At 36.2% G+C, this 24,946-nt stretch overlaps 1 protein-coding gene across 2 annotated transcripts; it reads right to left on the minus strand.

The window, feature by feature from the left end:
* Nucleotides 1-1,427: 1,427 nt before the first annotated feature.
* On the minus strand, nt 1,428-24,480 carry LOC132114341 (histone RNA hairpin-binding protein-like). 2 transcript variants are annotated; one of them, XM_059522450.1, is made up of 8 exons: nt 24,324-24,480; nt 23,459-23,578; nt 23,053-23,157; nt 6,762-6,824; nt 3,443-3,592; nt 3,165-3,314; nt 2,806-2,917; nt 1,428-1,714 (listed from the first exon to the last, which is right to left on the minus strand). In XM_059522450.1, the coding sequence occupies exons 1-8, from the start codon at nt 24,377-24,379 to the stop codon at nt 1,655-1,657; spliced, it is 816 nt and encodes a 271-aa protein (XP_059378433.1). In that variant the 5' UTR covers nt 24,380-24,480; the 3' UTR covers nt 1,428-1,654. The 2 variants fall into 2 exon arrangements, with proteins under 2 accessions (XP_059378433.1, XP_059378435.1); XM_059522452.1 differs by lacking the exon at nt 23,053-23,157.
* Between the last annotated feature and the right edge of the window lie 466 nt (nt 24,481-24,946).

Genomic DNA, 24,946 nt, shown 5'->3' on the forward strand with positions numbered 1-24,946 from the left:
TAACATCGATTTATTTATTGATCAAATAAATATAATTCCTTAATTTACATTTGTAAAGAGATCTCATTTACTCTCTGCTGTCTTTACCAACGACATCTTGTGTCGGCCACCATAGCTTCTCTAAAGGGTGTGATCATGATGAGCGGGGAACTGAGCAATTGGTTGCAGTTCGCATTGTCACCACTAGAATTCAAACGCTGCACATTTAAAGTTATGGAGGATATATGAAGCATTAGATTATGTTTGCTGATTTTAATCAGGACTGTAGGATACCAATTTCTGCAACCCTTCATTTATATCAGCTTATTTGTTTATTTTATAGCTATTAATGATATATTTTTAGTTTTAATATATGCTGATACATTAGCATATTTTATTTGTTTTGCAATATTTATTTGCAACCTTTCCATGAATTGTATTAACAATAATTAAGATAATATATATATATATCTATATAATATATCCATATAATATATCCATATATATATCTATATAATATATCCATATATATCTATATAATATATCCATATATATATCTATCTATATATATATATATATATAATAAATATATATAAACATAAGCAGACTAGACCATTTTAGTACAAATTATGAGCTTACTGACGATTTTTTATAATTCTTAACAAAATTATAATATATAAAGTTTTTTTTTTTTTTTGCCTAGTTAGTTTTGTCTACTCCTATGGCCCAATGACGCTACGATGAGCATTTACTGCTTTTTAAAAATGCGGATCAGGAAGCGGGTCGGGTACAATATTTTATTTTTTTGCGGTCCGAGTTAGTTGAAAACGTCGGTCGGGTGCGGGTTTTTAATACATTGACCCGCGCATCACTGGTGGAAACCCTGCGCTATTCTGGCCTCGGTGCCCCGCCCGGCCCGCTTTAAGCCCTGGCTCGCACAGGCCCGACAGTGGAAATATGGCTAATGAGAAAGTAATTTGCATCACTGAAGAGAAAACTGAGCTTCAATGTAACATTAAAAAGTAAAAGTCCTTATTATTTCCTTATTCCAAACTCTAGTGTACATTAGATTTTAAACATTTATTGTATTTAACTTTTTGTATTGGACTTTTGGGAATTTAAGAGGATTATTTTTTTTCATTCCAAGGTCTTGAAAGTTTGGCATCTTCAGTAATACACAAAATAGACAAATAGACTATTTGGTCATTCCATTTTTATATATATATATATATATATATATACACATTCAAAAGATTCTTATTTAAAAAAAAAAATAAAAAAAAATAAAATAAAAAATAAAAGCAAGCTTAAAACCAAACATTGGAAATTTGTTGTGAACCCTCTCTGAGATCCAAAAAACTGCTTAATACAAGAGAATGTCCACTGAGTACTAAATGGATTACCAGAAGAGGAAATTGCAAAAGAAAATGTAAATTTTGTAATTTTTAAATGACCCAAAATGGAAAAGTGGAAAGAACATGTTGAATTCAGAGATACTGAAAAAACCCATTTAAAATAACTTCTCTTTAAGAAGCCGTCAAAACATGTGCTATTACAAAAATGCCTGTTGAAAGCATTTCACAATAACACTCAAAACAGTAAAGCAAACAGTGTATCAACACAATTCAGCTGCTCAGGAGTTCTCTCATAGAGCCTTGGATCTTAGTGTAATTCCTCAAGACATTTCAGTATCCTCAATTTTCATTATCTTTTTAGGGGTTCCTGTAAATGAGTCCTGCAACACAAGATGACAAAGTTGTGATATAAATAAATAACTGACAAAAATTCCAAAATGTTAAATGTCATTTCAGAGTATTAATGCCCATCCCTAGTCAATTATCACACTGTAGATGTACTGTACAAAACAATTGTACAACACCCACCAGAAACAATTACTTTTTCCAGTGATGCTTATACCTTATCGTGTTTTTAAGCAAATCTTCATTCCAAGACCTGTTTTACCCAGACTTCAAATGGTCTGATTGCATATATTTAATCCGCTAGCCCACCAGAGCACCTCTCAACTGGGAGTGTAGAGATTCTATGAATGTTTGGAAATCACAATGCCGTAATATTTAACACCAGCAATTAGATTTTATTAACTTTTGTAAACTAAAATTGTGAAAGTTTATTACAGGATCTTTGAGCAGTTCTAGCAAAAAGGCACACTGTGACTCAGAAGCATCAAGGTTGACAGACAAGAACCTCTTAAATAAACAAAATATTAGTCCCTCCAGTTTTTCATGAGTATATTTCCAAATGAATGGCAAAAAGCAGAGTACTCAAGTTACTGAGTAAATTAGTGTGATAAAGAAACATTCATGTATGACAAAAAACACAGGACATGGATGCTAAAATAAAATAAGCACAATAATTGGAACTGGATGGCAGCATAACACGCCTACTTGCCGTATGTCAATAACTAATTAAATAAAAAAATATATATATACTCAATGGAACTTGCTATTGATTGAATAACATTTGTAGTTTTACTATGAATCAGTGTATATTTAATTTATACAGTGCAAATGCATTTTTCTTTGTATTACATTTCTGTAGTATTTCAACATAAAAAAAAACTTACATGAACAAAAAAAAGTTCTTAAAAATAAAAAAGGTTCAAATATCTTTTTTAAAAGTTGTCAAAAGCTGTGTACACAAAATAAATGTAGCCTAACACACAATATGGTAAATGTAATTGACCAAATTCTGGAAATTACCACCACAAAAATCAGTCATTCTAAAAAAAAATTTAATTAAAAAAATATTCTGAAATGCTGGTGGGACTGATTTTACTTGGAATGTGGTTAAAATTGTGAAGATTACCTCTGCCAAAGCCAGTGATGCTCCACTTGATGTTGGACACGAGTATTCCGTATCCCCTGAATACTCCACATCGAACTCGAAGTCCATTATTTCACCAAGGTCAATCTCTTCTCTGTTACAATCACAGCAGGAGTTAAATGAACATTGAAATACATAATTTAAAATGAACTAATATATATATATATATATATATATATATATATATATATATATATATATATATATATATATATATATATATATAAAACTAAAACAACAATTAATCATTGTGTTGTCACTATGCTGAACTATACATAAACAAAAAAAATTTCTTTAGAAAATGACAGCGGTTAAGTTTATTTGGAAATCAAAAAGCTTACATCTGCTGCACATCGCTTCCCTCTTCTGCAGGAGGATCCCATGTGTGAAGTCTGACCCGCCACAGTTTAATCTGCTGGTCCCAGGACCGTCGGCTGTATTTCTTGAATTTGTTTGGAGTCTTTGGATGAACACCGGGCTGTCTCATATGCCTAAAATAATGGTTACAAATAATGTTCAACACTTTAACAGTTAGATTATATAAGCCTGTAAATCGAAGACAAGAGGTCATAACAGTATAATACATTTAGTTTAAAACAATAATTATAATCTCACTCACTTGGGAACTTCTTTAATGTATCTGTCATATGCAAGAGTGTTTTTTCCATAATTGATCTGTTTTTGTCTTCTTATGAGTGTGGCCTCATCTGACTCAATGTCACCTTTAGCAGGAGACTCTTTGGAATCTCTAGAGTCTCTCGAGTCCGAACTGGGGGAACATGAAAAGCTTGGGTTACAACTCAAATCATGTAAAAGTGATACCTAATGTAACTGTTTTCCAAAGACTTCCTTTTTTTCAGTTTTCCAAAAATGTCCTCATTTGCCATTGTTCAAAAAATAGTCTCACTCTAAACTCACACCATTAGTTGTGCTAATGTTCCTGCATTTAGCTGATCAAGATGTTCAAACTAACACAGCAATATTTTAACCCTCTGGAGTCAATTCACACATATACGCGTGTTGAGGCATCTTCTCCTGATAACCCTGAAAATAACTTCAATTAAACTTTCAGTTTTGATCGTAGCGATAAGAGCAATACATCAATAAAATATATACATTTATTTTGTCCTCACATTTTTTCTTGTAACTCTTCCCTCTCAGTCACACACTGCATGTATGAGCAGCATGTATGTACATGATTGTATTTTTGAGAAAACTATTTATGCGTGGTTAGTGAAAACTAAAAATGTTAAATCACTTGAATAAGCCCATAAAACACATACAGAACATTGGTTCCCGGGACTTTTGAGAACTGGATCTTGTAGCCTAGAACTTTTCTTTCAAAATTATGTGAACATCATCTTGTTTACTCACTCACAGAAAACAATATATTGATTTAAATTTTGATTTAAAAGACATTTTTGTGTGTAGAAAGGGTCTATTTGAGAGGGCGTGAACTATCATGCATTATGTTGTGATTTACACCCGAGAAGACAAAGGCCCGCATAATGAGCCTTTCAGTCAGGTATGTGACTGAGAGGGAAGAGTTACAAGAATGAATGTAAGGGAAAAAAATGTATATATTATGTTTGTAGTTTATTAAGAATATATTTAATTATCCCACAAAATAATTTAATATTCACTTGCGAGTGCAGATAAACAGTTTATTTAGGAACAATCAAAGCTGACTTTCAAAGCTGAATTTTTTCTATCATCACTACAGTCACACAATCCTTCAGAAATCCTTTTAACGTTCTGAGTTTCTACAAAAAATAAATAAAAATAAAGATTTATTATTGTTATTATCATAATTATTATTATTAATGGTGAAAAGAGCTGAGAATATTTTTTTCAGGTTTTTATTTCTATATATATATATATATATATACACACACACACACACACACACACACACACACATTGAAAGAACAGCATTGTTTGTTACATTTAAATTTATCTGTTACATTTATATTTTTTACACATGATCCCTGCTGAATAAAGCGCTTCATTGCTTTTCTGAGGAAATCCTCAGAACATCTTCTTGGGGTGAATTAGGTCTTATTCCTCTCAGCGCGAAGCAAACAGTAAAAAGAAAAAAACCCTTGAACAGTCTCGCTGCTTTGTTTTCTGTATGGGGGTTTACAAGCTGCGAGCTTCAAGTGAAACATTATAATCTCAATAGCGCATTCAGCGTGTGGTCGCATTAGATATAATGAAGGGAGATGTGAAAGACGGACATCGCGTTGTTTTCATATGGATTACTTTATCACAAAATATTTGTTTTCTGTAGCACTTGCTTAGTTTAAAAGTAGACATGGCAAGCTTCCTATGGATATATCTCATGTCTCTTCGTTGAGTATTCACTGACTTACAGTTCATTTTAATGACGTGTTTCTAAATGAAGATCACTGCAGACCAAGGCTACAGACAGCGCACCTTGTTTGTGATCTTTATTTTATAAATGCAGAAAGTGATGTTATGTCAAGTCTGTATACAAATAAAAGTAGACCCTTTACAGATTCAATTGACGTATTGCTCTTATCTTTACAAACAAAACTGAAAGTGTATTTTAAAGTTCCCTTTTTCCTGCTTTTTTGAAGCTTTGAGTTTACAATGTGCAATATAACACTTACCGGTTGTGGTCCATATACAAAGAGACAAAGAGGGAACTGCTCCATCTTTCAAGAATAATCTTTGTGCGAATCCGGCATTAAACTGATTGAGATTAAGGAAGCTCACTGTCCTCAGCAAAATGTGCTACACATAGTTTTACATGTGGATTATAATTTTCGGGAACCGAGTTAAAAATAAATTGTAACCATTAATCTCCAAGTACAACGTCCCTGGGAAGCCCAAACAAAGGTGATTGGACTCTTGAGATGAAAATAACGTTTCGACGACATGGCGACAAACACAAATGCAGCTCTTCCTCTTCTCCATTGGAGCGCAACAAGGCCACGTCCCTTTTTTGTGTATTCCTGTGGGCGGAGGTTAGTCAAAAAACTGTTTAAGTGACGTAATTACTGCAGGAATTAGAGGGATGTAGTCCAAACGGGTCGTCTCTTAAAAGCATCCCTCTTAAAAGCATACTACCGCGTGTGTAGCCACATGACTACATGTAGCCCGTCCAGTCAGTGGAATAAAAGCAAAACCCGGAGGTGAACGTCGGTTCAACACATAGTGATGGCACGCGAGCGGTGAGCCTTGCGTATTCACTACACTTTGTCAGTTGTAATTGATTTATGGTTTGGACATTCAAGCGATTAGATGATCGGATGTGTATTATATCGAGCCACCATGTTCGCGCAGCTGCAATGTGGCACGAGCACTCATATAAACAGTAGCTGTGAAGATCGTGTGCACAGAGGTACGCAAAAACTAGTTGTCAGCGCTGTCCTGTGATTCATCACTTAAGTAGCTTAGAATCTCAAAACTTATTATAGCATATTTTTCTACTTTTGAAGAAACTAGGCTATAACAAACAACAGCTTCACAATAATATAGAGACGGTATGACTAATTCACACACGCAATCACTCGTACTGGTACTGTGCTAATTTATCTTTATCTGATCCTTATTTATCTCTTACACTGAGTAGTAATCTGTAAGAAATGTTATGAACATGGATAAAATAATTGCTGATAGTGAGCTATGTCAGATCGCTCTTTCAATAGGAAAAAAAAATCCCTCCTTTAATAGTCAATCATATTTACATTTTATCGTAATCGAGATTAAAATGTTCAATTAATTGAGGTTTTGGTTTTAGGCCATAATCGTCCAGCCCTAGTTAATATGCACGTTAAAAGTACGCCATATGTTGATCCCCTTAAGAGTATGATCTCTGTGACTCTGTGATGCTATTAAGCTGGGATAGCAGAAAGTTTTGACATTGAGTTACACCACCTTTTGAAGACTTGTTACACTGAATAATCACAAACCTTCCAGATGAGATTTTTCTGTCTCTTTGAGGAAAATCTGCTTCAAGAATCCTCCTCCTGTATCTGAAAAAGAGAGATCACCAATTAACAGTTTATAAAGGATATCAATTATGTCTTAAAAGCTGAAGTCCATGAGGTTTGCCTCTTTGTCGCCATCTCTATTTGAAATCTGCAGCTGCAGTTATTTGCAGAATTATCTTTTCGTGGGTATATTCAGGGTATATAAAGAACTTCTTAAGTTGAATTTAATACCTTTTACTACCTTTTTTAATACCTTCAAAAAAAAAATTAATACCAGCACAACATCAAGCTGCAACTGTAGTGGCGTAAATTAAATATCTTTCCAAATGGAATAACATATTGCATCACAATGTAACGAGGTCATTATAACTTAACATCAACACTGGACTCAAAAACTGCCCACAGAGATAAGAACAGAAATAAAGAAAGAAGAGGAAGGAGACATCTTCATAGATCATTAGTCAGTAAGTCTGATGTGTGAGCAATCTAAAAAAAAGAGGTGGCCATGAAGTAAGCACAGGTGTTATTAAAATAAATTAAGCTGACACATTTAAGTAAAGCAGAGGGATTAATCAAGATGTCACAATGGGCCTTTGTCCATAGTATTGGACAAATGTAAAATATATTTGAAATATTAAATATAATTTGCATAAATGTCTAGTACAAAAATCTGAACACTGGATGAAGTCAATTTCAAAATTCTTGTTTAATTTTTTTTGACATATTAGAGTCAAATATTTTTACAGCGAGAATTCTGTGCATTTCTTTTTGTCACTCCATAATTCAGAAAATACTTTGAACAGCCAGAAAACAATATATTTTCACAATTTGGGGGGAATAAAATGTTGTATTTAAATCAAGAAAAATTATATTATGAACATCCCTCTGTAAAAACTTTCTGAATATAGACAGGAATAAATATGTAAACTTTGATGTGTGTACGTGCTACTGAAGTGGAGATTTATGGCTCAGTGTTGGAGAAAAACCTCATTTTGAGAAAATGGCTTTTACAAATATGTATTGTAATTGAAATCTATTGACACAAATAGATAAAGTGCTATAAAATAAATACTAAGTGTCTTTTGGATGTTTTCTTCCATTAGTCTGAAAAAACACTTTATGAAAAGCCAAAAAGCCCAAAATCTAAAAACTGACAGTTGCTTGAAAAAACTATGTTTTTGCCTGCAGTGTCTTCCCTTAAGCATTACAGTATGTCTATAACACCATGCCCATCACAAGGCATGTCAATGCTAGACACAATTGTGGTACTTGGAAAGGCTAATATTTTCTGAGGGGGTACTCTGTGGAAAGTTAAAGAACCACTGACCTACATATTGTGTCAATTTGAGAGGTGGAGCAGGACCCCATGGCCTGCCTACTTGAAGCCTAGACTGGAGCTATTAATCCTGAATTTGCATATTTAACAGGTAAGTTAGTCTACTCCAACCTCCATTTAATTATATAAATTTTCCATTACTACTATTACTGAAAATCAACAGTAGGCTAAATAATGATCAAAAATGCGAGAACATGTTCGAATGCAAACAACTATGTATGCATATAGGTCTACCAAACATTAGACAGTCCCTCCAGGATTTCACGATTTGTTTTATTTTTGCGATCAAAATGACTGATTTTGCTGCAGCTTTTCTCAAAATTTGTGATGATATTTGCAGCCTTTCTTATTGTTTTGCAGTGAAAATATACCACAGAGAACATTCCTCTAACACGGTTATGACTTTTCTGACCTTGAGAACCACTGTATAGGCTCCAGACTAACATTTGAGGACACCAGCGTCATTGAATTTTACAGAAGGTGGCTCCAGCACCTGACAGTAAAGCACTCACCCTAATCACACATGTACATCTTGGAGACATCTAATGTCTGGATTTTAGGGCTGTAGTTATCGAATATTTTAGTAATCGAGTATTCTACCAAAAATTCCATCGATTAATCGGATAAAATGTGTTTTTGCTTAAAGTGCAATATTAATTATGCAAGAGAAAATAAGACTCCTGGGTCTCTTAAAATAAACAACAAAGTTTCTTTTTTTAGAAAAAAAAATATTTGTATTTTTTTAAATGCATAGAATGCAATGCATGCATCAAAAATAAACATTTAATTAGTACCCATTGTTTCTCTGTCTGTACTTGTACTGTGAACTAACAATAAAGTTGACAGATGATTTAAGTGCATTTAAGTGACAGTCAATTGGGGTTTAAAAAAAAGCATTTTCTGAGATGCACATTAAACACATAAAACATTAATTAAATTTCTTTTAATTATTGAAAATTAAGCAAACTTAACTTTTTGGTAAACAAAAGGGATTTTCTATTAAAAAGAAAACATGGAAGAAATGTTGTGTGATTAAACCTTAAAAAAAATGTTTGACTCCTTGTGTCTCCTTCCACTTTGTGGGTGCAGTAAACGCGTTGTGTCACATTAAAAAAATAATTGCGAAAGAACCTGACGTGAGATTTAAAATATATTAAAAGAGGCTTCGGAGCAGAGGAATTTGCCTCGATCATTTTTTGTAATCGAGTTACTCGAGGAAACGTTTCAGCCCTACTGCATTTACATATGCAAGATGTTTTTAAGACTGCTTGTTCATCTGCAGTACGTCTCTAAGGTGTTTCCTGTCAGATGTCAAATAGACATTTATTAGAAAGCATGTAAAACTGCTTCTGAGACGTTTGTCAGAGTACACAGCAGATGATTCCCAGATCTTTGGCAGAAGTCTTTTAATAAATTAAATTTAATAAATATTACATCTGATAAAATGTACTTATTACTGTCATTCATAATGTCTAAATATAATTTAATGAATACAAAAATATATAGGCTATATTAGGGAGTGGAAATGACCTATAAGTACTTCTCTGCAGCCATCTACTACCTTTTCTTTTTTTTTTTAAATAAGTGTTTGCTTTCCTACATTATGAAACTTGTAGTTTTATACATGGGGGAAACCTATTAAGGATGAACAAATATTGTCACATTAAAAATAACTTTCAAATTAATTAATATTTAAAAGCATTGAAATGCTGGGAAAAGTTGTGTGAAGCATTTAAAATCACTCAAAAACAGACCATTTCTGCCAAAAGTTGTCCCTGTGGTTTCCTTTTAAATCCATGGTCAATGGTGGAGATTGTGTTTACTGAATGTTTTTCCTGGTTTCCACATCAGTAGCATTTGTTCTGATATCAGCTTTAACAATTCTTCGCTGAATTTGAATGCTTCTCACAAGATTTCACAGAGATGTTATTGTTTCTTTGGGGAATTTGACTGCTTTCTTCACTGTATCTCCCAGCGCTGTGTATAAAGGTGTTGCGGCTGCGGCTCGAGCAGATAAACGGTCTGTGCAGCCCAAACTAGTAGCGCGGATTCGTTCCGCTGTTGGTTTGTTTTTCCAATGTAGCTCTTGTAAATTGGTCCTGGTGAGAACACAGGGCCTTTCTCTGACTGAATGTGCATTGCGATGACGTCACGGGATGCTTCTAAGCCCACATTCTGTGTAAATTTTGTGGCAATTATGAAAATGTGATCTTTTGCAAAAATTGGTCCGAAAATTTGCATTTTCCCATGTTTTAATTACAGAATGGAAGCGAACCAAATAAGAATTTTCATCGGAAAATGTAGTCAGAACAAGTAACATGTCTGCCACTTTTGTTTTGACTGATATTTTTTTTTTATATTAAATCATGCTACCATTGGTGATTAAATCTAACTATCACTTGGCTCACATCACATCAAACTGTGCAAATTATTATAATTGTTATTCTTTGTTCTCAAATTGTTAATGTTAACATCAACATTGACTGACTACGTGTATTTAGTGTGTATTAGTGTTACCAGTAGATTTCAATTTCTGTACAGCCTAACCTCTAATAGTCACACCATTTAAATTTCGTATTAAGAAATAGTTATTTTAACCCAAAAAGCAAATTAATGTTCCTTAGAACTGGCTGTCTTCGAAATAAAAATGTTGTGTAATCTCACGTATCTGTAATCAGATGAACATTTAAAATTTGATTTTTTTTTCTGTAGCCACTCCACAGCCTGAAGTTTTTTGCATTTGACTATGGGTGAATCTCAAGTTGTCAATTCTGATTGTCGTCTGGACCTTTGTAGATTACAATCAGCTATTAAAATAATGCGTTTAATGTGATGAGAGGGGCAGGGTCAAGATTCATGGACGCTCGAGGCAGTGGGCTGGAGTGAGTTGCCGGGGGGGTGGACTAACTCACTACCGGCCACCTGGGATGTGGAGGGACAGTTGCCGTCTGTGAGGGAGTGGCATCGCAGCCGCGGTTTGCCTTAGGCCGGAGCCCTCTCCCATCTGCCATGATGGAGAGGAGCAGGGAACGAGGGACTCCTGCCGGCTGCCCAAGCCCGGAGGAGCCTTAGCAGTCCATTCAGTGCAGCCGCCAGCCATCGTGGAAGAGTTAACCCAGCTGGTGGAGGGACGAGCGGCAGTGTGTCTGGGAACTGGAACCATTTATTTATTTATTTTTTCAATGGAGTAAAAGGAAGGGTGATGACAGTGTTGAATGAACACTGGAAGAGATGACCAGGTCTGGATTTTATTTTGTGTTTTGGTTCTGTTTGTGTGTGACAGTCATAGGGCTGGACAAGAATATTCAATTATTTGAATATCCATTCAGTGGGTTGGCATTCGATTTTCAATTTTATTTTATTTTTTTCAATACCTGGCATCCCCCATGAAACCGTTCTCATTCACCTTTGAATATGAATCACTTATGAGTGAACATCATGATTCAGTTCATCTGGAAGAGAAGACAAAAAAATGCAAAGACCTCAACTGTGTGGGAGCACTTTAAATTGAGTGAGGACAAGACAAAGGCAGTGTGCCAAATATGCGATTTGAAACTGGCCTACCACAACAGCACATCAAGTAGTGTGAGCGCACGAGTTTAATAGTGTGTGCATGAGCGAGTTTGATAGTGTTTGTGAATGAGTTTGGTAGTGTGCGCGAGAGTTTGATGGTGTGTGAGAGGCGGTCTAGTACTGAATGATAGAGAGTTTGATAGTAGGGATAGGTCACAATTTTTGAATATTCGATTAGTCGATTTAATGACCGATTATCGATAAGGCTGTGCGATTATTTTTTGGATGTGATTTAAGGATGTGAACCGTGAACGAGCGCGTCTTACCCCCAAAGACCGGTTCAGTTGCCTGTGATTGCTCTGTGCCACGCTCGGACGCGGTTGGTTGGAAGCCTGCGGTACGCATACAAGTGTGAGCACTAACACCGGAGCAGAGAACTTCTGATACGTGCAGCATGATTACGTGAACGTTTCTGAGCGGCAAACACAATAGATTTATAAAGCAATATGTTGTGAGAGGGTCTTCTGTGTCACCGCGTCCCAAAATACTCGAAATAATGAACCACAAAGTTAACAGAAAGATGCACTCCACTGTGCTGAGTGAGAAAATTCCTGTTTCCCACGTAAGTCATGATTACGAGCTAGCTGCATTAAAATTATTTATTTGTTGAAGGATTAAAATGTCAGGCTTCTGTCAATTTTAAGATAAAATACAAACAATAAATGTTTTTTACGCTCTTTAATCTGTAGTGAGATATTAGCCTCCTTTCATACGTGAATTGTATTTTCCTGTTTAATATTTGCAGTATGAAAATAACGAATAAATATTTAAGTGCATGTTGAAAAAAAAAAACAGAATTTAATTCAAATGAGTGTCTTGTGAAATAGATCAATTCGTGTTTAAAAAAATCGTCAGTTACAAGCCTATTGCTGTTTTTAGTTTTAAACGTGAAGAATGACAGGTGCCACATACTTTTTATAGATTTTTAGTATACATGTGTAAAATATTCAATTTTACTTCAAGCAATGTAACATTATTTCATTGTCGTAATTGTGACTTAATTCCTAAAATATTATGATGCTTAGGGCTGTCACTTTTTATTCGATATTCGAATATGCATTCGAACATGACGCGAAATATCCGTAATTGAACTATAAATAAAATATCCGATTTTTAAAATGCCATGTGTAGCGCATTTATTACAGTCTATGATTAGACCGTTTTTTTTTTTTTATTCTTTGCCATCTTATCCAGTAGAGGACACTCTAGACGTATTGTAGCATAGGCCCATGACCACATCAAGCGAATAAGAGCTAGTAGTCAAGCACGTCTGTGCGCTCCGAACGTGTGTTCTGTTCTCCACCGCGGGGCACATCGTAAATAAAAAGAGTTGATAGATAATCAAGTTGATAATATTGTTTGCAAGAAACACCAGTCTAAGAAATTAATTAGGCTAGGCTATATGCCTTACTCCTGCTGCTGTTTAAGTTGTCACGTTATTGTGTTATTAATGATGCAACTGCAGTTTTGTAATGACGACAGCGACACGGGCAGGGAATTTTTATTAGCCCTGGCCGAGCCGTGTAAGGCTCTATAGTAGTTCCCTCGTTTCAATTAAAAGCTCCCCCTCGGTTTGGCGGGTCCTTATAAGTACTACCTACTTTTTTCATGGGAGGTAGCAAAATCTGAGCACAGGCTAGCTGGGGAAGGGAGACAGTGCCAGAGGGTACAGCCAATAACTAGAACTATGGACATGCTCATTTTATTTTTAAATAAAAATATGAAATAGGTTGTTATAAATACAGACATTAAAATTAATGTTCAAATTAGTCATTAAGGCTGTTCACAATATGTCACAATTAGCGCCTACAGTGTTTTATGATATTCTGTTTTAGCACGTAATGTGTTTTAAGCCTAATATTTATGTATGAATTAGTGCTGTCAACGTTAACGCATGCGATTAATTTTTGTCTGGTTTAACGTGTCAAAATATTTAACGCAATTAACGCAGCATCCGTATTTTCTGCCATCCGTTGGCTAGCTTTACATTATATGATCACGCTCTTATTCATTTAAATGCTTTTAAACATTTCATGCGCCGCAAGACAAAAGAGAATGCGCTGTCTGTGAATGCCCTTATGTGACACATACACACACACACACACACACAATGCATAGACAGGGCGCCAGAATCCAGTTCTCTTAAAGGCCGTGTTGCAAGGTTAATTTTTTAACGAATTTGTGCAATTTGCTTGTTGGTAATAAACATTTAAACTGTTATCCATTGTATTTTATGTTGTTGGGTATCACAAAACGGAATATAATACGAAAAAGTAGGTACTATCTTACAGCGGTCTCCTTTCCCCCACAATGCATTGCATCACGTCACGTTGGGTAGAGAATTTACCAAAGCCCGCCTTGAGAGTATTGAGAGTGACTAGAGAGAGACGAGTAGTAGACGAGAGTATTCAGATAGCGCAGATTATAGATAAATAGATAAATACATAGATATATATAGATAGATAGACTAGATATATAGATAGATAGACAGACAGACAGACAGATAGATAGATAGATAGATATCGACCAAAAGCGACCAAAACGCACTCACTTCCCTACAGCACAAGCTTTTCAGCGCAGTTTCCATGGGATGACACCCACACAAGCACCTGCCAAACACAGCGATACACACACGGCTACGTTGGCAACAACATTTTCACCGGAGGAAGAGATAAACGCTTAAAAACGTCCATATAGCTAGCATGATGCCTTCTATTTCTAGATGACAAAGACAAAGTTTACCAGTACTAAGATACTATGACAAAGGTTACCGGTACTTATCTGAACTAACGTCATGATCACTGCCACTAGATAGAAAAATCAAAGTTTTCGTTATATCAAAATGATAGCAACTCACCAGGACACTTCACCAACTCTCCACTCATTCTCCTCGGACCATGCATAGGCTTTGACGGACATCAGTTCTTGTCAATTCCTCATTTGCCCTCTCACGTCTGGCAGGTTCAAAATTACACAGCTGCGGGTCATCATACATGTTGGTTCTTGCCACCTCTTCCTCATCCCAGTCAGTTGCTATAGTTCTGATGCTGCGTTCCAGGCAGATTTTTGAGCTCGTAATCACTATTTCATTCCACAACTAACGACTTTGTACCGTTCCAAGTTACGCCAAACTTTCTGAGCGCAAGGAATTGTAACTAGATTATTTATTTTATTGCAACGTTACATTGACCTAAAATCGTTTTTTCAACGTGTACCACTTGCATAAACACTGCATCCGTAGGCAGTATTATTCGTAGGGGCTGCCATCGTTGTTTCGCATGCTGTGTGACCTCGGAACTCGGAGTACATCGATCTAGTACGAGTTCACGGGTGGAAAGTCACGGGTTTGACTGCCGTTCCAGTGCACTTTCACGGGTTTAAGGTTGGAAAAACATGGGTTACGGGTTGCCTGGAACGCGGCATCATACTAGACTGAGGCTACCTTTCCTCGACTTCTCCCCAACGTGACGTCATCACAGAGTTGCGTAAAAAAAAACGTTAATACCAAAAACTTAAAAAATAGGTCTTTAAGACCATTTTTGAGACATTTTAAAAATGATATACATATCATGAGTGATTTATGTACCCATTAATCGAAAGTGGTGGTTAACCTGCAACATGGCCTTTAAGCGTTTGAACTAACAATAAACATCCCAAAGTGCCAGTTTTGTCGATTATCCTCATAAGAGCAATCTTAAATGATTTATATAAAGTCTAAAATGAACAAAAAGAGTTGTGAGAGAATGAGGCGAGATCCATAGACAGTATATAAACGGTGAGATCCGCGTGTCTGTCTGCTCTTAAAGGGACAGCAGCCAATAAAGCTTCCTGTCAGTAAAGTTAAAGAACAAAGGGAACAGAGAAAATGACTCGCTGCTCTTGACTAAATAACTTTTGTAGCTTTAATAAGGATTAACTATTTAATTTATAGTTTATGCAGTGCAGACTGCATATAACTTTGATAACTTTATTAAATTTCTGTATATTTCCTAATTGTTAAGACAGGAAGGGCAGGAGTAAACATGACATTTATTATGGGTTTATGTTAGCATTGTTTTAAAGGATCACTTCAACCCATTTGCATTTAGCTTTGTATTGTTAGAAACCCAGAGCTCGAGTCCGTCTGCTGCAAGAATTTGAAAGATGGCAATTTCTCCTCGAAGAAATGTCTGAGGCAGACAAGGACACGGATGTTTGCGTTGTGAACCATCCTAGTTTCGCCCCGCATATGGACAGAGGCGTCCTGGAGACATATTTCAGAATTCCGAAGGTAAACTGGAAACGCCAGCCGAAGCCTGCAGGGACAAATGGACGTCTAACTGTAAAATAAGTGTTTCAATTTTATTTATTATTCATTTCGTGAAATGTACACAATTTCTTCAAGCATTATTATCACGAAATGATTCCCGGTTAATAAGTTACGTAACGTCAACTGTAAACTGTTTGTGCAGTACATTTTTTAATGCACAAAAAGCTTACTGTGGCACGTAAATACCATACATCGCTAACTGTGTCCTCAATGTCTTGTAGACCAGGGGTTCTCAACCTTTTGCAACTCATGGCCCACCAATGACTGTTTAAAAACATGCCGAGGACCACCTTTGCAAATATGATGAACACAGAATAACAGAAATTTCAAAAAGTACAATGATGTACTCTGCTGTTATTTATGCCACTGTAGCATCCTAGGTCAAGTCAACGATATAGACTATGAAAACTGTCCTTGTATAAAAAAGACTTGACAGGTTTACTCAGTAATCATTTATTCCTGTAACAATGACAGGGCAAGTCAGACCAATGACTGGGTCAGACACACAAGGGGAACACTCTTTTAACAAATTAATTAACAATATTTCCCCACATCCAGGCTAACATGCCTGTAACATCAGGTCATACACACAAGAGGGGAACATTCTCTCAAATCATTAGCAGAAATGTTCAACAAAGTTCATTCACTGCAATTTAAATACTGTAAGTGTAATTTATCAAATACAATTGGCAATATGAATGTGTTTAAAACACTCTTGCATGCTAAACAAACTTGAAGCATTACGTACATGTTACATGTATTATATATGTGTGTGTGTGTGTGTGTGTCTGTGTGTGTGTATATATAATTTTATTTATTTATTTATTTATTTTTTTACAATTCATCTGGAGAAAAACTGGACAAGTTACTTATAATCCTTCCCACCCAAAAATGAGGAAGTCTAACAGGTGTGTCACATGTCAATAACAACAAATCACTCTAGGTCCATTAATAAATCACAACACATTAACATACAGTATTTACATGAGTGGGTTTTTGGAGTAGTTCACATGAGAACAACTATATATACTTAGACACCTTGCTACAAAATGCATATTCTGCATACCCTCAGTGAGACACTTGGGCTTGCTTCTTGGAGATAATAAGATCAAGTCTTGGTGAAATGGGTGAGAGACTGACACGGAGAGTAGCATTCAAAGTAGCTTTCAGTTTGCTCCATGTTTTTGATTTTGTGATAGTCACAGTTGAGAACCCTGACTCACATAAGTATGTGGTGGTGAAAGGCAATAGAAATTTGATTGCCCGCTTTGACAGAGAAGGATATTCACTTGCAGCCAGTAACCAAAATGAAGCAAGGTCAACCTGAGTGAGTTTGAGTTTTAGGCTACTGTCAGCTGATAGTTCCATTAGTTCGTTTTCCAACACAGTGGAGAGAGCCATGTCTTCTGAAGCAGGATTCACAGAGAATGGGTCCAAAATCCAAAGGTTTCCATGTCGAGGGTCCTCTGGGAAGTAGTCAGCAAACTTTTGAGACAATTGAGACAAGTGCTGGGTTATAACACTTGAAATGTGCACATGAGAAGAGGCTTCCAAAGTTTCACTCAGATGTGGAAACATGTCAAATCGTCCCTCCTTGACTCTTCTATTCCAAAGAATGAGTTTTTTCTTGAAATGCTCAGCAAGAGGGGAGCGTTGCTCTTCCAGAAATGTGTGCACTTCTTTTCTCAGTTCAAAAAGACGATTAAACACACACCCTCTTGAAAGCCACCTTATTTCACTGTGGTACAAGAGCTGCAAATGATCAGCATCAAGTCGTTCACACAGAGCTGCAAAACAGCTTGAGTTGAGTGCATTTTTCTTAATATAGTTTACAGTTTTCACAGCAATGTTCATGACCTCATGCAGTTCTGGTGACATGTGCTTTGTTGCAAGACTTTCCCGGTGCAAGAAACAGTGCGTCCACTTTGCTTCTGGCGCTCGCTCTTGGATTTGTTTAACAACACCGCAATGTTTTCCGGTCATAGCCGCCGCGCCGTCTGTGCAAATACCTGAGCAGTATTTCCAATCAAGACCTTTTTCAGTGAAGTACTCATTAAGACAGTGCATAACATTATCTGCCGCTGTTCTCGTTGGAAGTTCTTTGCAAAATAGCAGATCTTCACAAAGATTACTGTCCATGCAGTATCGGACAAAAACTAACAGTAACGCGGAGTTGCTTATGTCCGTTGACTCGTCCAGCTGTATGGCAAAATAAGGGCTTGCCTTTATTCGTTCCACGAGTTGGCACTCAATGTCATCGCTCATATCAACAATTCGTCTAGCCACGGTGTCATCGGAAAGTGGTATTGACTGAATTTTGGTTGCAGCTGCATCACCCAGTAACTCTCGACACATATCCACAGCACTTGGCAAAATAAGTTCCTCAGCGATAGTAAAGGCTTTCTTACTACGAGCAACACGAGCGGCAACCATATAGCTAGCTTTCAATGTGACTTTTGATTGAGTTGATAACGATGTTATGACTTTTTGTTGAGCCTGAAGCCCATCTTTTTTCCTTAAAAAATATTCTTTTGGCTTTTCAACACAGCCCGGGTGTTTTGAGTTCAAATGTCTCTGCAGCTTTGATGGTTTTAGCACCTCATTTGACAAAATTTCTCCACATTCAACACACTGCGCCTTCGGATTAGTCTCAGTACCTGCCCTTATAAAACCAAATTTAATGTATTCAGCGTCGTACTTTCTCACCACACACTTCAAAGCCTTTGCTTGCACAGGTCTTTCTCCCACATCAGCTTTTCTTTTCAGAAAACGATCCATATTACAGTAACGTAATATTACTGCATCTGATTGAACGAACGTTCAATCAGACGTTGTGACGTGTTTGGTGATGCGACATTTAAACATAAATTAGCTTTTAGATAATGCATCTTGACTTGACTTGAGTGTTTTTGTTCAAATAAATACATAAGAACAATTAGATAATTAGAAAATAAGATTTGTCAATTAAAAAATAAATAAAAATGTATTTGTGGGTAGTCTACCACTGCCTATACGGCCCACCAGATGTCGCTCCGAGGCCCACTAGTGGGCCGCGGCCCACCGGTTGAGAATCACTGTTGTAGACAATATTGCCTAACAGCAGTGTTCTGGATTAGTGGGAGTGGCTTGTGGAGCTGTGCAAATGTGTTGCATTGTGGGAGTTGTGGTTTTCCATACAAATGAGCCCTAAAGTTACTTTCTGTAATAACTCGGTCAAAAAGGCACCACATTCGAAAGTTTTAATAGATTTCGACTACATATATGACCCACTTTCAATAAAGATCAATGTTCCCACGGGTGAAATGCTCCTTTAAGTTTACTTAAATTAAAAACTGTTATATTTTTGAAGCCTAATAATAAATGTAAAAAAATAAAAAAAAATCAGTAGCTGTATTACAGTAATACTGGCCTTCATTCATAAAAAGATGCAATTTAAACAAGTATTTAAAATATACTGTCTTTATGTTGTTTCTACATTAATTTGATTAACTGTGAAATTATTACATTAAAAAATTATTAAAAACGTACAAAAACATTTCTTTTTTTATTGCGATTAATCACAGAAAAAATGTGTGATTAATCTAGATAAAGTTTTTAATCGATTGACAGCACTAGTATGAATTTATCTGTTCTAATCTTAATCTGTAAACTTTTAAAAAAAAATGCTATAAATGTTCATGCTCATTTTAAAAATAGAAATGTCATAGGCTCCTACAGCCTTGTGAGCAGTTGATAATCGATGGACTGTTATGTTAATAAGTGCCATCATTTGGTTATGTTATATTAATGCGTTTCAGCAATCATACAACCATCAGTTGGCTTGGGTTAGGATAGACCTTTCTCTAATATATTAAACAGTTCGTTATCAAAGATTGAAAGCCTGAATAGTCGCTCTCACTCTCTCTCTTTTTATGGGTGTGTCTTTATGCGTGCGTGAGTGCATGCGTGGGTGGGAGGGCGATTATCAACTACTAATCGAATAATACCCAGCGATTATCGATTAATACTTTTGCTTGAAATGCACATCCCTATTAGTGCGTGTGAAAGCTTTGATGGGGTGTCAAAGAACTCAAAGTAGTGTATAAGAGAGAGTTTGATAGTGTGCATGCAAGTAAATTTTGAATAATGTCTTGAATGGCCTGTCATAGACTTGAAACTGGCCTACCACAACAGCACATCAAGTTTGAAAAATCTTCTGCAAGTTCTGCAAATAGTACACCTAGAGTATATTGTTAGTGTTATAAAAAATAAAAAAAACAAACAATAAAAAAAAACCTGTAATTTTACCATGGTAAAATGTGTACTTAATTTGCTTGGAAAATACTTGCAAATACAGCTGTCATAACAAAGGTGTACAGTAGCCCAGCCTAATAATAATTTGTCTATATTAAAAGTATTCCAGTGTAGACAGCATAATAGGTTCTATTGTATTTTGTTGCACCGCGCTGATCAAGTCCAATGTAGACACGTGTTAGAATAATATGTTCAGCCCCCTCCCTCTGAAGCTTCGAATATTATTACTAAAGAAAGTTTCGGAATAGCTATTTTGTGTTTATTTTATTATTAAAGTTTTATTTTAATGTTCGCTAGTTCCCGCCGCCTCCTTCCCGAACTATGAACTGTGTTACATTTAATTATTCCAGCTGATGTGAGAAAAGGCTATAAATGATCCACCACCTGCAGCATCCTCATAAGTAATATAGCATAGCTCGTACTATTTCTTTATGTATACAAGCGTCATGTAGTTACACAAAGACGAACGGCGTCGAGCTTGTATTTCCCTCAAAAACCTACCAGTACCAACTTAAATTAGAACACATAATTACAAGCTTACCGTTGTGAATCGGGCTAAGGCAAAGAGATTTTAATATAAAATACTGGCTGGTTATGTACTTGCTCAAATTGATTTTGGATAGTTTTAACTAGTGCTATCAAACAATTAATTGCATCCAAAATAAAAGTATTTGTTTCCATAATGTGTGTGTGTGTACTGTGTATATGTATTATGTATATATAAATACACGCATGACATTTAAGAAAAAAAATTGAATACGAATACACACAAATATATACACACATTATTTTAGATGCCATTATACCGCACTAATGGTTTGGCAGTGCTAATTTTAACCAAAAAAAAGAGACTTGCAGCTTTAAAATATCTTAAAATAAATAACATTCAAATTTACAGAGCAATTGGCACAGTACAGTCATGGCCAAAAGTTTTGAGAATTACATAAATATTAGTTTTCAAAAAGTTTGCTGCTAAACTGCTTTTAGATCTTTGTTTCAGTTGTTTCTGTGATGTACTGAAATATAATTACAAGCACTTCATACGTTTCAAAGGCTTTTATTGACAATTACATGACTGTGACGAGTGGGGCGGGGCCGAGGGACGTGGGAGCGAGGCCGGTGGAGTGATTGGAGATGAGCTACACCTGTTCGACCCGCCGGTCTCGAGGCCCACGGAGGAGATGGAAGGATATAAAACTGGAGCGACGACAGTGAAGGACGAGAGAGGACCAGGCCTGGGCTTTATTTTAGGTTTTGGTTTTATGTTGTGCGCATCAGTCGTCCGTGAGGGGCTGGTGCGCTGTTTTGTGTTTATTTTGTAATTATTAAAATGTCATTTTGATTGTCCACCGGTTCCCGTCTCCTTTTTCCCGATGATTAGGAAGTTTTAATTCATTACAATGACATTTATGCAAAGAGTCAGTATTTGCAGTGTTGGCCCTTCTTTTTCAGGACCTCTGCAATTCGACTGGGCATGCTCTCAATCAACTTCTGGGCCAAATCCTGACTGATAGCAACCCATTCTTTCATAATCACTTCTTGGAGTTTGTCAGAATTAGTGGGGGTTTTTTTTGTCCACCTGCCTCTTGAGGATTGACCACAAGTTCTCAATGGGATTAAGATCTGGGGAGTTTCCAGGCCATGGACCCAGAATTTCAACATTCTGGTCCCCGAGCCACTTAGTTATCACTTTTGCCTTATGGCACGGTGCTCCATCGTGCTGGAAAATGCATTGTTCTTCACCAAATTGTGAGTGAGCCTACTCCCTTGGATGAGAAGCAACCCCACACATGAATGATGCTTTACTGTTGGCATGACACAGGACTGATGGTAGCGCTCACCTTTTCTTCTCTGGACAAGCCTTTTTCCAGATGCCCCAAACAATCGGAAAGGGGCTTCATCGGACAATATGACTTTGCCCCAGTCCTCAGCAGTCCATTCACTATACTTTCTGCAGAAGATCAATCTGTCCCTGATGTTTTTTTTGGAGAGAAGTGGCTTCTTTGCTGCCCTTCTTGACACCAGGCCATCTTCCAAAAGTCTTCGCCTCACTGTGAGTGCAGATGCGCTCACACCTGCCTGCTGCCATTCCTGAGCAAGCTCTGCACTGGTGGCACTCCGATCCCGCAGCTGAATCGTCTTTAGGAGACGATCCTGGCTCTTGCTGGACTTTCTTGGACGCCCTGAAGCCTTCTTTACAAGAATTGAACCACTTTCCTCTAAGTTCTTGATGATCCTATAAATTGTTGATTTAGGTGCCATCTTAGTAGCCACAATATCCTTGCCTGTGAAGCCATTTTTATGCAACGCAATGATGGCTGCACGCATTTCTTTGCAGGTCACCATGGTTAACAATGGAAGAACAATGATTTCAAGCATCACCCTCCTTTTAACATGTCAAGTCTGCCATTCTAACCCAATCAGCCTGACATAATGATTTCCAGCCTTGTGCTCGTTACCATTCTCACCTGAGTTAACAAGACGATTACTGAAATGATCTCAGCAGGTCCTTTAATGACAGCAATAAAATGCAGTGGAAAGGTTTTTTTTTGGATTAAGTTAATTTTCATGGCAAAGAAGGACTATGCAATTCATCTGATCACTCTTCATAACATTCTGGAGTATATGCAAATTGCTATTATAAAAACTTAAGCAGCAACTTTTCCAATTTCCAATATTTATGTAATTCTCAAAACTTTTGGCCATGACTGTACATAAGGTACATTTACTTTGGTAAGAAATTAAGAGAGGCAACTGACCGATGCGTATCACGTCGTACATTTGAACGCATTTCCTCTGCCTCTACCTCATCTCCCCAGTTTTTTACTCTGGACACAGGTCCCTCACTCTCTGGGGTTGTGAAACTACAAAAAAAAGAATATATAAATATAATAACAATAATAAAAACAAATCGAAACTTGGTCAGTCAATGTCATCACTAAACATTGTTTGCATGCGAGGAGGAGATTCTCTCATCCTAACATAAAATTCACATTAATTCTATTAACAAAGAGGTTACAATTTATGCACGTTATAAATTATAATTTTTTTTTTTCAATTTATGCAACATAAAAAAATACATTCAAAAAATAACATTGAGTCTTGAGAAAAGAAATGACTTATGCACACTATTTGAATTAGATAAGGAACATTGATCATAGTTACCTTTCTGGCCTGTGTGTGCTCTGTGAACATTTGCCAAGCTCTTCAACCGCGTGAGATTTTCTCAGACTACCATCTGCACCACGTTTCCTACATTGTGACCATCTTGAAGAGCCTTTGTTCCTTCAAGACAAAAGACACAAGAAGCATTTAGCATTCTTACACATTATCTAAAAAATAATGCAACAGCACGTAACAGAGCCATTGGAAATAATATTATATTTATATAAAGTAAACAATTGAAGTTAAAACATATTAATCGTTTTATACACACTTGGCCACGAATCTACCGTTTTATAAACATTTTTACAAATGTCTACACCAAATAGCAACTTATTAAAATAAATCGAGAAAATAATTGTATAAAGTAACCGTTAGACTGTTTTCAAGGCGTCACAATATATTCCGTTATCAACACACAAGAGATCGCGCTGCTCACTACAACATAAAAATAACGACTAAATAAAATGACAGGTTGAGAGATAATGTACTTTTAGAAATAATATGTTACAATCTTGATGTTATCATGGCGCCAACATGCTCATTTACAAACACAACACAGAGAACTGGCAGGAGACTTCACGCCCCATTCGTGTCGACGCTTTAAAATATATATATATATATAAATATATATATATATATATATATATATATTTTATTTTAATATATATATATTATATATATATATATTATATTATATATAAAATGTGAAGCTGAAAGAACTGCAAAAAACATGTTTTGATGCCCAAAACAGACTTAATAGTTAACTACAAAACCCAGTCTTGCTTTGCTAGCAATCGCTGAGACAAAAAGTCCACACACATACAAAATAACTACACGAAGCATTAAACATATTTCGAATTCATACCTGTTTTCATCAGAATTGCAATCGTTTTCGTATCTGTATTTTTGATCCGTAGACATTGTTTCGAATAAAAATCAGAAAGCTCACACACGAACTGCTGCCGGGTTTAGATTAAACCGCGCAAATGTCGTCTTCTTGTTCTTCTTTGGTGTTTGCTTTGCGACAGCTGGCATCCAGTTTGTTGCATTACTGCCATCTTCTGTTCATATTTATCTCATGCTATATTCCCTTATCTAGTCCAGTTTCTTTTAGACAAAAAAAAAAAATTGTTGTACCTTGTCCCTTCTACGCACAATCTAAAATATTTTTAATATTTCTTTCTATTTGTTCTATACTCTGTCGTTGAGCCATCATTTATAGCCTTTCTAGGTTATACTTTCCACAGGATATGAGGATATGCACCGCTCCTTTTATTGACAATAGTTGCACAAACCTGTTGGATGCGTTCCCATAATATGAAGGGTGCTATTTAAGTTACTGTGTCCCATTCTTAACCTACTTAAAATGACTTTCTCTTTTCTGTTTCTTCCCTTACCTTTAATACCACCCACTCTGTTTTGTACTGAGTAACAGTGTCTTCCTTTTGTTTCATTTCTCCACTGATGTTGCCATTTCTCCATTATTTC

This window comes from Carassius carassius, chromosome 33, assembly GCF_963082965.1.
Source record: "Carassius carassius chromosome 33, fCarCar2.1, whole genome shotgun sequence".
NCBI classification, from domain to species: Eukaryota; Metazoa; Chordata; class Actinopteri; order Cypriniformes; family Cyprinidae; genus Carassius; species Carassius carassius.